This window comes from Microcaecilia unicolor, chromosome 3, assembly GCF_901765095.1.
Source record: "Microcaecilia unicolor chromosome 3, aMicUni1.1, whole genome shotgun sequence".
Taxonomy (NCBI): Eukaryota; Metazoa; Chordata; class Amphibia; order Gymnophiona; family Siphonopidae; genus Microcaecilia; species Microcaecilia unicolor.
Window position 1 is genome coordinate 266176117 of NC_044033.1, and position 12708 is coordinate 266188824.

At 41.1% G+C, this 12708-nt stretch overlaps 1 protein-coding gene across 4 annotated transcripts in view; it reads right to left on the bottom strand.

Moving 5' to 3' along the window:
• Nucleotides 1–12708, bottom strand: part of PRKD3 (protein kinase D3) — a 243652-nt gene that overhangs the window by 102090 nt on the left and 128854 nt on the right. For 3 of the 4 annotated variants that reach the window (XM_030198067.1, XM_030198064.1, XM_030198065.1), the window contains exons 11-12: nucleotides 7704–7980; nucleotides 2580–2632 (exon numbers count right to left, since the gene is read on the bottom strand). In XM_030198067.1, the coding sequence (XP_030053927.1) occupies nucleotides 2580–2632; nucleotides 7704–7980 (330 nt within the window). The remainder of the gene's footprint in view (nucleotides 1–2579; nucleotides 2633–7703; nucleotides 7981–12708) is intronic. The other variant, XM_030198066.1, reaches the window with a different exon arrangement.

Here is a 12708-nt window from a genome sequence, read left to right on the forward strand (position 1 = left end):
GCTGGCACGTTGATGAGGTCTGTCATGTATCCCGGTGCCTCGTCGTAAATAATTTTGTGAACAGTCGTGCAGATTTTGAAAGTGATGCGTTCTTTGATTGGTAGCTAGTGCAATTTTTCTCTGAGTGGTTTGGCGCTGTCGAAACGTGTTTTTCCAAATATAAGCCTGGCTGCTGTATTTTGGGCGGTCTGAAGTTTCTTTATGATTTGATCCTTGCATCCCACATAGATTCCATTACAGTAATCTGCGTGGCTTAATACCATGGACTGTACCAGGTTACAAAATATTTTACGCGTTTGAGTTTCTATATTGAGAAAAACATTTTCTTTATGGTGGACTTTGCTTGGGTCTCTAGTGATAAGTTAGGGTCAATTGTTACTTCGAGAATTTTCAGGCTGTCTGAGACAGGGAGGGTGTATCCTGGGGTGTTAATGTTTGTGGGTTTGTATGTGTTGTATTGGGATGAGATAATGAGACAGTGTGTTTTTTTCTGTATTGAGTTTTAGTTGGAATGCATTTGCCCATGAGTTCATGATGTTTAAGCTTAGTTTGATTTCGTTGGTGATTTCCGCCAGATCAGGTTTGTACGGAATATATAATTTAACGTCATCAGCGTAGATAAATGGGTTGAGGCCTTGGGTGGATAGGCTCTTGGCTAGTGGAGTCATCATGAGGTTGAAGACGATTGGTGATAGTGGTGATCCTTGCGGTACTCCACAGCCTGGTTTCCATGCTGATGATATATTTGTTATTTATTTCACTTGATATGTTCTTGTGGTTAGAAAGCCCTTAATCCAATACAGAGTGCCACCACTGATTCCAAAGTATTCTAGGATTCCTAGCGGTATGTTATGGTTAACCATGTCGAATGCACTTGACCTGTCAAATTGGAGGAGGAGAATGCTCTTGCCTATTGCTATTTCCTGCTTGAATTTGGTTAGGAGAGTGAGTAGTACTGTTTCGGTGCTGTGTAGGGGTCGAAATCCTGATTGTGACATGTAGTATAGTGAATTTGTTTATGTAGTTATTGAGTTGCTTGGTCACCAGTCCTTCCATGAGTTTGACTACTAATGGGATAGAAGCTACTGGGTGGTAGTTGGTAATATCATTTGTTTGTTTTTTTCTTTGTGTCTTTTGGTATCGGGGTGAGCAGGATGTTGCCTTTTTCTTGAGGGTATATACCCTGTTGTAGCATGAAGTTTAAGTGGGATGTGAGATCTATTATGAAGCGTTGGTGGGCAGATCGTATTAGGTAGCTGGGGCAGGTGTCCAGTTGACAGTGGCTGTTTGAGTATTGTTTAATAGCCTGGGTAACTGTGTCAGCGGTGAGTAGAGCGAAATTAGACCATATTCGGTCAGCAGGGTATTCACTAGGAGTTGGGTCTAGACCATCAATGAAGTTTTCGGTGTCCATGTTGTTCTGAGGTAGGGTTTTGCGTAGGTTTATGATTTTTTCATTGAAATATTTAGCGAGGCTGTCTGCGGATGGGATGTCAGTATTGGTTGTGGTAACTGGTGTTGTGTCTAGTAGTTTGTTCATGATATGGTATAATTCTTTCGTGTCTTTATAGTCCGGCCTAATTTTAGTTTTATAGTAAGATCTTTTGGTCTGTTTTATTGAATATTTATATTTCCTTTGGAGTTGTTTCCATGCGTTGAGTGTTTGTTCGTCTTTTATTTTTCTCCATGTGCGTTCCAGTTTCCTAGTTTGTGTTTTAAGTTTTTTCAGTTCTTCATTGAACCACAGTATGGAGTTGTGTCTGTGTAAGGTTCTTATTTGTAAGGGTGCAATTTCATCTAATACGTGTCTGCATCTTTTGCATTAGGGGGTCAGAATGTAAACATGTGCTTTACAAAAATATCTTCTATATTGCAACTTCACTCGAATTCCACCCCTTGGAACCCCTACCTGCAGATCATGTAAAGTAGGCACAAACTGGTCATGTTCCTTTTCTTTTTTAAACCCATGAATACCCAAATGCAATTTTATAAGACCTTGTTTCCATATATAAAAAAAAAAACCTGCATTACACATGGAAAAAAGCTTTAAAAATTTACACCCCCTCCCAATGTGGTTAAAGAGGCACTAGCCTAAAAAGTGTAGTATATAGCATATAGTTTATTCAGACTGGGCTGCTGTCCTCTCACACAGCCCTACCCTCTTGAATATGCTATGCAATTAGACCACCATTTCCCATCTACTCCACTCAGTTGTGAGTAGTGGAAGAGAGGGATTACTACAGAGGAACTTTAGAACATCAGAGACATAAAAAGATCCCATTAAGTTTGATGGTGAGAATGAAAGCAAAATGCAAACACTGCACCTAAATTTTATGGTCTGATGAACATGAGTGTTGTACTTACTGCTGACTGCTGTTTCACAGGAGTTATCCAAATTACAACATGCACTGCTAGGAAATGTCCTCATCAACCACTTTTGCTGAGTTCATTCTACTAAATTTATTTTATTACGAAAATTTACTCAGTAGTGCTTTTCACACCTGGAATGCTTTTCAAATTAAAATGACACTAGGCTGAATCCCAGAATAGCGCTGAAAAGTAACATGAATTATACTTACGACATTCTCCTGAATCTGGGAATTAGAAACAGAAATGCTGATGGACACTTCTTCTGCAATAAGAAACAAACAAGGTGCACTGGGACAACAGAAATGTAAAAATGTTTCTCATTTAGCAGACTGTTGAAACATTTATATTAACAAACATCAAAATTTCAGCTGTAGTGAGCAATCCTACCTACTTGGCTGGGGACAGAAATCAAATCAGCCTGCTGCACATACTAAGCAATTTGATACCTCATGCAATTAAACCCCAAAGTATTACAAGGTTCTATTGCTTTTCTTGCTGTGTGACCCTACCTAACTTCTTCCTGGAAGGTTAAAACAGATGTGTTAAATCAGGCAGCATACAGAGTGGCTAGATCTCCTGCAGGCAGTCAAGCTTGTTTTTCTTTCCAAACCAATGGAGGTTGGAAAGAATTATACAAAATGGGCAGAGAATGTCTGTTTGTAAATGAAACTTGGCATAAGAGAAAAGCCAGTAAAAAGACATGAATTTGAAAATAGGCCAAATTCTACTTGGAATTCCAGAGGCTTATGCTGCCCCCCCCCCCCCCCCCCAACACACAAAATGGCCCAATGCATTTCTATGGGAGAAGTTCCACCTTCTATAGCGAAGAAAAATTAACAGAATGGGATGAAACCTGAAATGAGGGGAAAACCAGTAAAAAGACACTCCCAGTTTGAAAATGGGACAAATCAGACCAGGAGTTCCAGAGAAATTAGCCCCCACCCCCCACCCAAATATTGCCCAATTCACTTCTATAGCCCAAAGAGGGTAGGACCAAAAACTCATCTCTTCTCCACCCTCCTCGGTCCTCTCTGGTGTTAATTCCCCCCTAATCAAACCAAAAGAAATACCTGAGCTGGTGGGGATCTGCAAGCCCCGCCAGCCGAAGACCACCTCCCAGCAAAATGAACACTTACACCATGCGCAGCTGGTGGCAATGTCGCAGACAGCTACTGACATGGCCAGCCTCAGCGTATGCATGCAAACTGAGCATGCATGAGGGTTGGGGCAGCAGCGGCTCAGTGACACTGCTGGCTGCACAGGGTGTAAGTGTTCTTTCTGCTGGGAGGTGATCTTCAGCTGGTGGGACTTGCAGATGCCTTCCAGCCTTGCTTACGGAGCACTGATTTTTTTACAATAAATGTACAACTACAAGAAAACTGAAAGGAAATTGCAATCATAGAAAAAAAAAAAAAGAGGGAAATTGCAAAAAAGAAAAAAAATGTACACTAAAAAAAATTCATGAAAAAGGATGTGGGAGGAAAACAGAGGGGAGGGAGGGAAAGGGTGGATGAGACTCTGTGCCGGTTAGGAAGAACATGACAGAATTTATTTATTTATAACATTTGTATCCCGTATTTTCCCCACATATTAGCAGGCTCAATGTGGCTTACAAAATACCGTAATGGTAAACGCCAAGTGCGGTAGGTATTAAACAAATACAATTAGAAAAAGGGTCAGGTAAGGTAGGGGTAAATGGGTACAATAAGGGACAAGGAAATAAGAAATAAAATGTCATCTCATTATTTGAAATTAGAGAAAAAAACTAAATTTTTGTTAGTGGAAACAAAGCAAATACAGGGGGTCTTTTACTAAGATTTTTGGTGCACACTAAAATTGGGCGTGCACTAAACGTTAGAGAAGCCCATGGGAATGCACTGGCGTCTCTAACGTTTAGAGCGTGCCAAAAACGTGAGCGTGCATTAGTAAAAGACCCCCACAAGTAGTTAACTCAAGTCTGGTTATTGATGGTGAATGCTTCCCACTGGATCAATCTATAAAAGCTTTAGGTATTGTTTTAGACAATAAATTACCTATGGAACTTCAGATCAATGCAATTGTTAGAAGCTCATTTTATGTTATGCGAACGTTGAGGGCTACTCGTAAATATTTAACAGAAGACTTGTTTAGACTCGTGATACAATCGTTAATTCTTAGTAAACTAGATTATTGCAATATTGTTTACCTTGGATTATCATAAAATCTGCTTAGAACATTACAGACAGTTCAGAATGTGGCAGTTCACCTAATTTATTCTCTTAAAAACAAATCAGGATTACGTCCTATTTTGTTAAGTTTCACTGGTTGAAGGTTGAGGCTAGATTCTTTAAATTAGGTTGTCTGCTGTGGAAGATTATGAATGGGATGATTCCACAATATATGATTTTTATGTTATGTTATTCATCTGTGAGACAATTCTATAATACATGAAGCTTTTTTTCTTTTTGCTTTCCAAGTCCTCGGGGCATTATTTCCAAGAAGATTTTTACATGTTTACTTGTGTTCCAGGTCACAAAGTTTTGGAGTTTTCTACCAGTTGATCTAAGATATTTGCCTAGCTATGATATGTTTAAGAAAGGTTTAAAGATATTACTTTTTAAGAAATATGTGGCTGAGAAATGACTATCTGAAATGTATATGAATCTTAAATCTTGCTCTTTTTTTATCTGTTATAATCTAGAGGTTTTGTGTTCTAGTTTTCTTACTGTAACCCGCTGTGAACTATATGCATGGTATTGGTGGGCTATAAATTAACTGTAACTGTATACATATATGGTTGTAACAAGTAGAAAACAACAGACGAAGGACCACCAATCTCCAAGTGTAGAAAGCAGAAGCCAAAAAACAGCGGAGATGACCAAAGGACTCGACATAGGCCGTGCTTCAGTTAGAGTGCCTGCATCAGGAGTTCACAGTACAAAAGGTGAATGTACCAAATGTATATAGTTGCGTATAACTCACAAAGGGGTATGTTTACTAAGGTGCGTTAGTGTTTTTAACGTGCCTCTACATTTCTATGGGCACGTTAGCTTTTAATACGCGTACACCATTTATGCGCATTAAAAACGCTAATGCGCCCATAGCACTGCTTAATAAACCTAGCCCAAGGTGTAGCAAAAAAACACTTCTGCATTTTTTGCTCCATTACCCTAGCAGCACTGCAACCCAAAGCATAACCACTCATACTCATGTCAAGTCCCTGTAACGGTTGTGTGCGTCACCAAATGTGTTCTTATTAATTATTGATAATTAAAGTTTTTCCAAGAGCATCCTTTAGCTCCACACTGGTCCTTGGTCATCTCCGCTGTTTTCTGGCTTCTGCAACAAGTAGAATTCATACTAAATCACAGCATGTATTGAATATGTAATGTAAGAACCTAATACTACCCTTCTATAAAACTATGGTGAAAAAATATTCCCAAAGCCTTATCTGTGCATGTTTTTCTCATTGCTTTAGAGGAAAACTTTTTCTAGGAAAACAGGTCATAGTATGAAGTTCCAACGGGATAAATTCAGATCAACATCAGAACATATTTTTTTAAAGGTAAGGGTTGTGGATGCACAGAATGGCTTCCCATTGGAGGTGGTGGAGACAATAAATCAATACACAAAGACTCTGATGAATGACTTGGGATTCAAACAGCATGTGACAAGAGTCCACTCACTCTGCAGGGCACACCCTTGATTTAGTCCTCTCTCAGAACGTTAATGTTCTATTTCTGAACAAATTTAATTCCCTTGCTCTAATTTAGGCTGATCAGACAATTAGGGGCCCTTTTACAAAGGCACGCCAAAAAGTGGCCTTTGGTAGTGTGGGCGCGTGTACTGGATGTGCGCTGGACCATTTCTCCACCACACCTGGAGTGTTTGGGCTTGGAAATGAACGTGCGGCAAAATTAAAACCAGAGCACATCTATTTACTGCCTGAGCCCTTAATGTAACCCACTGACTTAGCAGTAAGGGCTCAGGTATTACCCGTGCAGTAACCGTCCAGTATACACCAACTGCTGATTGCAACCGGGAACGCCCCCGCGATAGAAAATAAAAAATAATTTTCTACCGCAGGTTTTTGGCACTCGCCAAACTGAACCGCCAGTCGCACGCACTAGCTAGGCAGTAATACCGATTTGACTGCACCCACGTGGGCCTTTCTGCACCTTTGTAAAAGGGCCCCTTAGACAAATGTAAAACCTCACTGTCCTATATAAATGGTAACATTGTTCTCTACAAACTGTATCCAATTTACTCTGGACTCCTGTACAACACACTGAACCTACCAACAGGTGGGAAAATGCAGGGTACAAATGCAGAAACAAATAAATAAAAATAATAAAGGAATATGAGAAAGCAAGAGATAAACGCAGAGGATTCTAGATGCAATGAAGAGACCTTCCAAGTTTCAAAGCACTGCGTGAAGAATAAAGATAACAGGCTAGAAAATGCATAACAGTCATCATGCTCTCTGTTTCTGGATTGATTATATTCTGCTTGAGTTATCTTGAGCCCAACTATTTTAACCTACTTTCTGAAATTCAGAAGACAGTTGTGATCACCATGTGTGTGTGTCCCTAAAAACTTTTATTACTACTACTACTACTCATTTCTATATAGCTACTAGATATACAAAGTACTGTACACTAAACATGTATGAGACCATCCCTGCTCAACAGAGCTTATCTATTCAAGACAAACAGGGCGATTAAGAGACTAGGGAATTACTTATCATGGGAATGATTATAACAGACATGGATACTGATCAGGTGAATAGGAGTTAAAAAGCAGCCTCAAAAAGGTGGGCTTTTAGCCTAGATTTGAATACGACCAGAGACAGAGCTTGATGTACCAACTCAAAATCTATTCCAGGCATATGGGTGAAGAAAAAAAAAAAAAGGAATGTAGTCTGGAATTGGCAGTGGAGAAGGTACAGATAAGACAGACTTACCCGATGAACAGAGTTCCGTGAAGGGGTGTAGGGATGCTGAGCAATTGCTGCCCTAAGTTAATCAGGTAGCTATCTGGGTACCACGGCTGAATATCAGCTGTAAACGCAGTGCTGATACTCAGATAGGAGCTGGAATTGAATATTCAAGTCTAATTTAGCTGACTGCAGCCCGCATTTAAAGAAATGCTGACCGCTGCCAGCTGATTATTGCCCCCCTTTTTATTTAGTGTACTACCCATGCTAAATTTTCAGGGGTTCTGATAGGGGTAATATTTTAAAATCCACACATGTGTGTATACCTTATGGAAAGCAAGCTTAATTAGTTCTGCATAGACATAATTGTTATTTTCTGTGCTTGGCTGTTTGCAATTCATACAGTATGTCTACTTACTGTGGTCTTTTCCTTGTCCTGCTGAAGTACAGATACTGGCTTGAGGAGTAACCGGCATCAGAGCCTGCCGAATGGCCTTTTCCCAGCCTTGAGCAACATCAAATCCAACTCCTGTGGCAGCGAGTGCAGGATTCTGGTAGCTGCTTCCGTTGTTCTCACCAACATAATATTTCATGGCATCAGTGATGATTTCAAAACAATGTGGGTTACTTCCTTGTGCCAAATTTGTAAAGTCAGAAGCCAATACCACTTGTAAGATTTCGGACAGTGGAATTTCCTAGGAAAAAAATATTAAGAAATGAAAACTGGTGAATGCATCTAGGAAAGTACATACCTCCCCTAATTCTATAAACTTGCATGGTCAAATTTCCAACTAGCACGCAAATTTGCACACACAAATTATAGAATATGGTCACTTGTGTGTAACTTAATTCAATAAATGGTTGTTAATTGGCCTTAACAGCTAATTAGCTATAACTGGCTTTAATCAGCATTAATTGCACCAATTAGCAGTTACAACTGTAACTGCCCTTAGTCACTAGTCTGTAAGTTGTGTGTTTATATTCTAGTGTGTGCAACTTCATGGGGGATGTGGACTTATGTCGGGGGGCGTGTCAGGCAGTTACACTTGTGTGCTTTTGAATACTAGCATTTACATATCTAACTGCCTATGCTTAGGCACAAGCATTTACGCCAGCCACTGAGGTGGTGTAAGTGCTTGCATCTAAAGTTAGGCGCGTTAATACAGACTTACGCTAGAATTCTATAATGGCAATTGAACACACAACAACCATTATAGAATTCATGCTTAGTGGTGACCTTCTGAGAATTTACTCCATACTAATTATTTTCGTACTCTAATACTAAAACTCAAGCAACATATTAAAATGTTTTCATTTTTAACTGAACCTTTAACAATATTTAATTTCCACCTATTTATGAGAACACCTCTCAAAAATATATCCATCAAGCCTTTTCTCCTCTTTCCCTTCATTTCCTCTTCATTGTTGTAAACCTACTAGTAATTCAGTAATGTTCTTCCTCAGAGCAGGATTAACACTTTAGCAGCCCCCCCCTCACAATATAAATGCATTTTAAAAATTCCACAACTGGGTCCTGTGTGGCTCTGTCTGCAGATGAAAACTAGCAGAAGAGGATGCAGCTGGAAGGAAGCCTCGCTCATCGACTCCTCCTGCCAAATGGAGAACAATGCACAAAGGGTGGAGAGAATACACAGACATCTGTGAGCTGTGGTGCCTCAAGTCTTCTCGCCCCACCCCTCACTCTTTATGCCAACAGCTGATTTACCAGAATATAAAACTGCCTGGGGAGCCATTCACTTAGGACATACGAGAACACACCAGGCGAGTGCCTAGTTTGCCTATGCCTAAATCATGCCCTGCTGTTCCTTAAAAAGAAAAAACAAAAAGTTGAATCTGCAAGCTTTCATTGAGGCAAAAAAAATCACGAGATAGTAAATTCATTCAGGTCCAGATGCTCAGAAGTAAACAAGAGTGCTAGAGGCCTCTAGTACTGGACAAGCCCCCGCATTTATTAAATCAGAATGTTCAGAGGCTCAGAGAGCGGGAACTAACAAGCTCACCAAAGAATAGCGTGATGAGCATGCTAATGTAGTCAAAAGGATGCTGATGAGGTCATTTCCTAGTCCTCTCCTATGCTCACAGAACAGTGTGCTAAACAAAGGTGCCTTTACCGCCGTAAACTCTACGCCAGCTAGAAGCTGGTATTAGGGCCTCTGGTCATGAAATTCCTATTCCTCACTACAGAATTCTGGATTTGAGGGACATGGACGGCTGCTAGGATTGGACGGTTGGGAACGGGGGCCTCCTCTTGGATTGGATGTTTGGCCCATTCAGGTAGCATGGGGGCAGGGTTGTAGTATGGTGACTTTTGTCATGCATGCTGCTCTAGCGCATTTTATCCGGTGCCTCCGTCCCTGGCACTTCCTAATTCCCGAGAAGGCAGTGATCTGATGCCCAGGCTGCTGTGTAAAACCATTGCCAGAGCACTTCTTCCCTTTCCCCAACACCGGAGGATCAATGGTATCCATGCAGAGCTCTTCTGCTCCCCGGACTGAGATGAACAAGAGCTTTGCTAACAGCACAGCTCTTGTGTGTATGCCCCAGGCACAATCCTCCCCTTAACACTCTAATGCTCAACGCTAATAGCACGCATATATTTGCATACCATTAGCGCTGAAAATTAGGAAGTTGCATTGCTGTGCTGTCCCAGCGCTATTTTTCTGGCACTGTTCTGCACAGCGCCGAAGTTTTGAGCACTGGGCCCTCAATGAACTATAGAAAAAAAAAAAGCAAATCTGGTTGCTGTCTCTGAGGCCTAACTAACTCTCAATGAATAAAAGAAGGTTGTACAAAGCTATCTGCATATGCGTTAGACTAGCAGATAGTACAGGGGAAAATTCTCAAAGCTGCCTGCATAGCTGCAAAGTCTGTGGGTACTTTTACCTGTAGTTTTTGCACCAGTTCTCAAAAGGAAATTATCAGCATAGTTACATTTTGAAAATTGCCTATGGAAGAAATATCTGCTATTTCTGTAGGTATGTTTTTCTTTTTAGGGTCGATACTTATGGATTGGCCGCTGTCGTGGACAGGATGCTGGGCTCGATGGACCCTTGGTCTTTTCCCAGTATGGCATTACTTATGTACTTATGTACTCAGCCAGTGGCAGAAATTCAATGCCGGGCCATGTCCAGGCTTCGGCACTGAACTTCCAGGTTTCTAGAGGCAGCTACAACATAGTTGGTTAACTGCGATATTCAGCACTTAACTAGCTATGGGGGCACTGCATAAAGATAGAACTGACTTTTATGTGGTCCTATTTATGCAGTGACCTTGACTAGTTAAGTGTTCAATATTGGCACTTAACTGGCCAAGTGCCAACTCCAACCCCGGAATGCTCCCAAAATACCCGGTTTTGCTTTAAGCACTAACAGATCATTTTCAGTGGCACTAACAGATTAAGAGCCACTGAAAACAAATGGTTAACCCCAACTGGAAGCTCCTGGCCAGTTAACTCACTTTTAATAAATCGACCCCTTTATGTTTAAACTTTCTTTATTCAAATGCATTAACAAAGGTTCCTCAATCATGTTGCCATCTCTCACATCATTTGGGAAGAACTTTTACTCACTACAATTTTTTGTTTTTTCGTTCTCCCTTCCCCTGCCCCCAATCCACTCTTTCCCCAACTTTAGCTTATAAGTCCAAATTATTCAACAACATACTCCACACCCTGATCGATAACAACCCCCAGAATGGTTCCCATATCTTCAGTCCCATATTTTGCGACTTTCACGGCATTTTACACACTTATCTCACTTGAAGCAAAACGTGCATCTGATTTGTCCACAGCATAAGATCTGGTAGTTAATCAAGAATCTATCATATCAAAATGGATCTGTTTGCAATCAAAAAGGTATTTTTTGTACTAGCAAAATAAGTGCCTGAGACCAAGGTGAGCTCCTCTCCCATATCCATGAGACACACATTTGGTTTTCTGACCATCTTTGTCATTTATTACATCTAGGTAAAATCTGTAGATGTAATAAATGACTGCTTCTTAGAACAACTGGCTCTGGAACCAACAAGAGGGGGGAGCTATTTTAGATCTAGTTCTTAGTGGAATGCAGGGCTTAGTATGAGAAGTAATGGTGATCATAACATGATTAAATTTGAGCTAATATCTGGAGTGAAGTCACTAAGGAAATCTACTGTTAGAAGCACTTCATTTTTGAAAGGGCGACTATGATAAAGTGAGAAAACTTGTTAAAAAGAAGCTAAAAGGATAGCTGCAACGGTTAGGACTTTAAATCTGCCATGGACATTGTTTAAAAACACCATCTTGAAAGCCCAGATCAGATGCATTCCACATGTTAATAAAGGTGGAGCAAACGACAACCAGCATGGTTAAAAGGTGAAGCGAAAGAGGATATCAGAGCCAACAGAACATCTTTCAAAAAATGGAAAAAGGAACTCAAATGAAGGAAATAAGATGCAACGTAAGTACTAGCAAGTTAGATACAAAGCACTGATAAAGAAGACTAAAAGAGAATATGAAGAGACACTTGCCACCAGTGGCGTAGGAAGGGGGGGGGGGGCGGTCCGCCCCGGGTGCACGCCGCTGGGGGGTGTCAGCGCCTCGCTGATTCCTTGCTCTCTCTGCCCCGGAACAGGTTACTTCCTGTTCCTGGGCAGAGACAGCAGGGAACCAGCGAGGCGCTGACACCCCCCAGCGGCGTGCACTCGGCGGATTGGCTCTCCTGCCCGCCCCTCACCGCCTTCCAGGTATGTTCTCGGGGGGGGGGGGGGGTTGCGCTCCGGAGGGGGGAGGGTGCGCAGCGGCGACCTGCCCCGGGTGTCAGCTGCCTTCGCGACGCCACTGCTTGCCACAGAAGCAAAAACTCATAGTAATAACTTTTTCAGGTACATTAGAAGCAGAAAGTCTGTGAGGGAATCTGTGGGACAATTAGATCATCAGAGAGCAAAAGTGGCACTGAGAGAGGACAAGGCCATAGCAGAGAACATGAATGAATTTTTTGCTTTAGTCTTTTACTGAAGAAGATGTAAGAGAGCTACCTGTACAAGAAATGGTTTTCAAGGGCGACAATGCAGAGGAACTGAAAGAAATCTCGATGAACCTGGAAGATGCACTGAGCCAAATCGACAAATTAAAGAGTATTAAAATCACCTGAACTGGATGATATGCACCCTAGGGTACTGAAAGAACTCAAACATGAAATTGCTGATCTGTTGTTAGTGATCTGTAATCTGTTATTAAAATTGTCCGTAGTACCTGAACATTGAAGGGTGACAAATGTAACACTGATTTTTAAAAAGAGTTCCAGGGGTGATCCGGGAAATTACAGACCGGTAAGCCTGACTTCAGTGCCAGGCAAAATAGTGGAAACTATTATAAAGAATAAAATTACTGAGCAAACAGACAAACATTATTTAATGGGACAGAG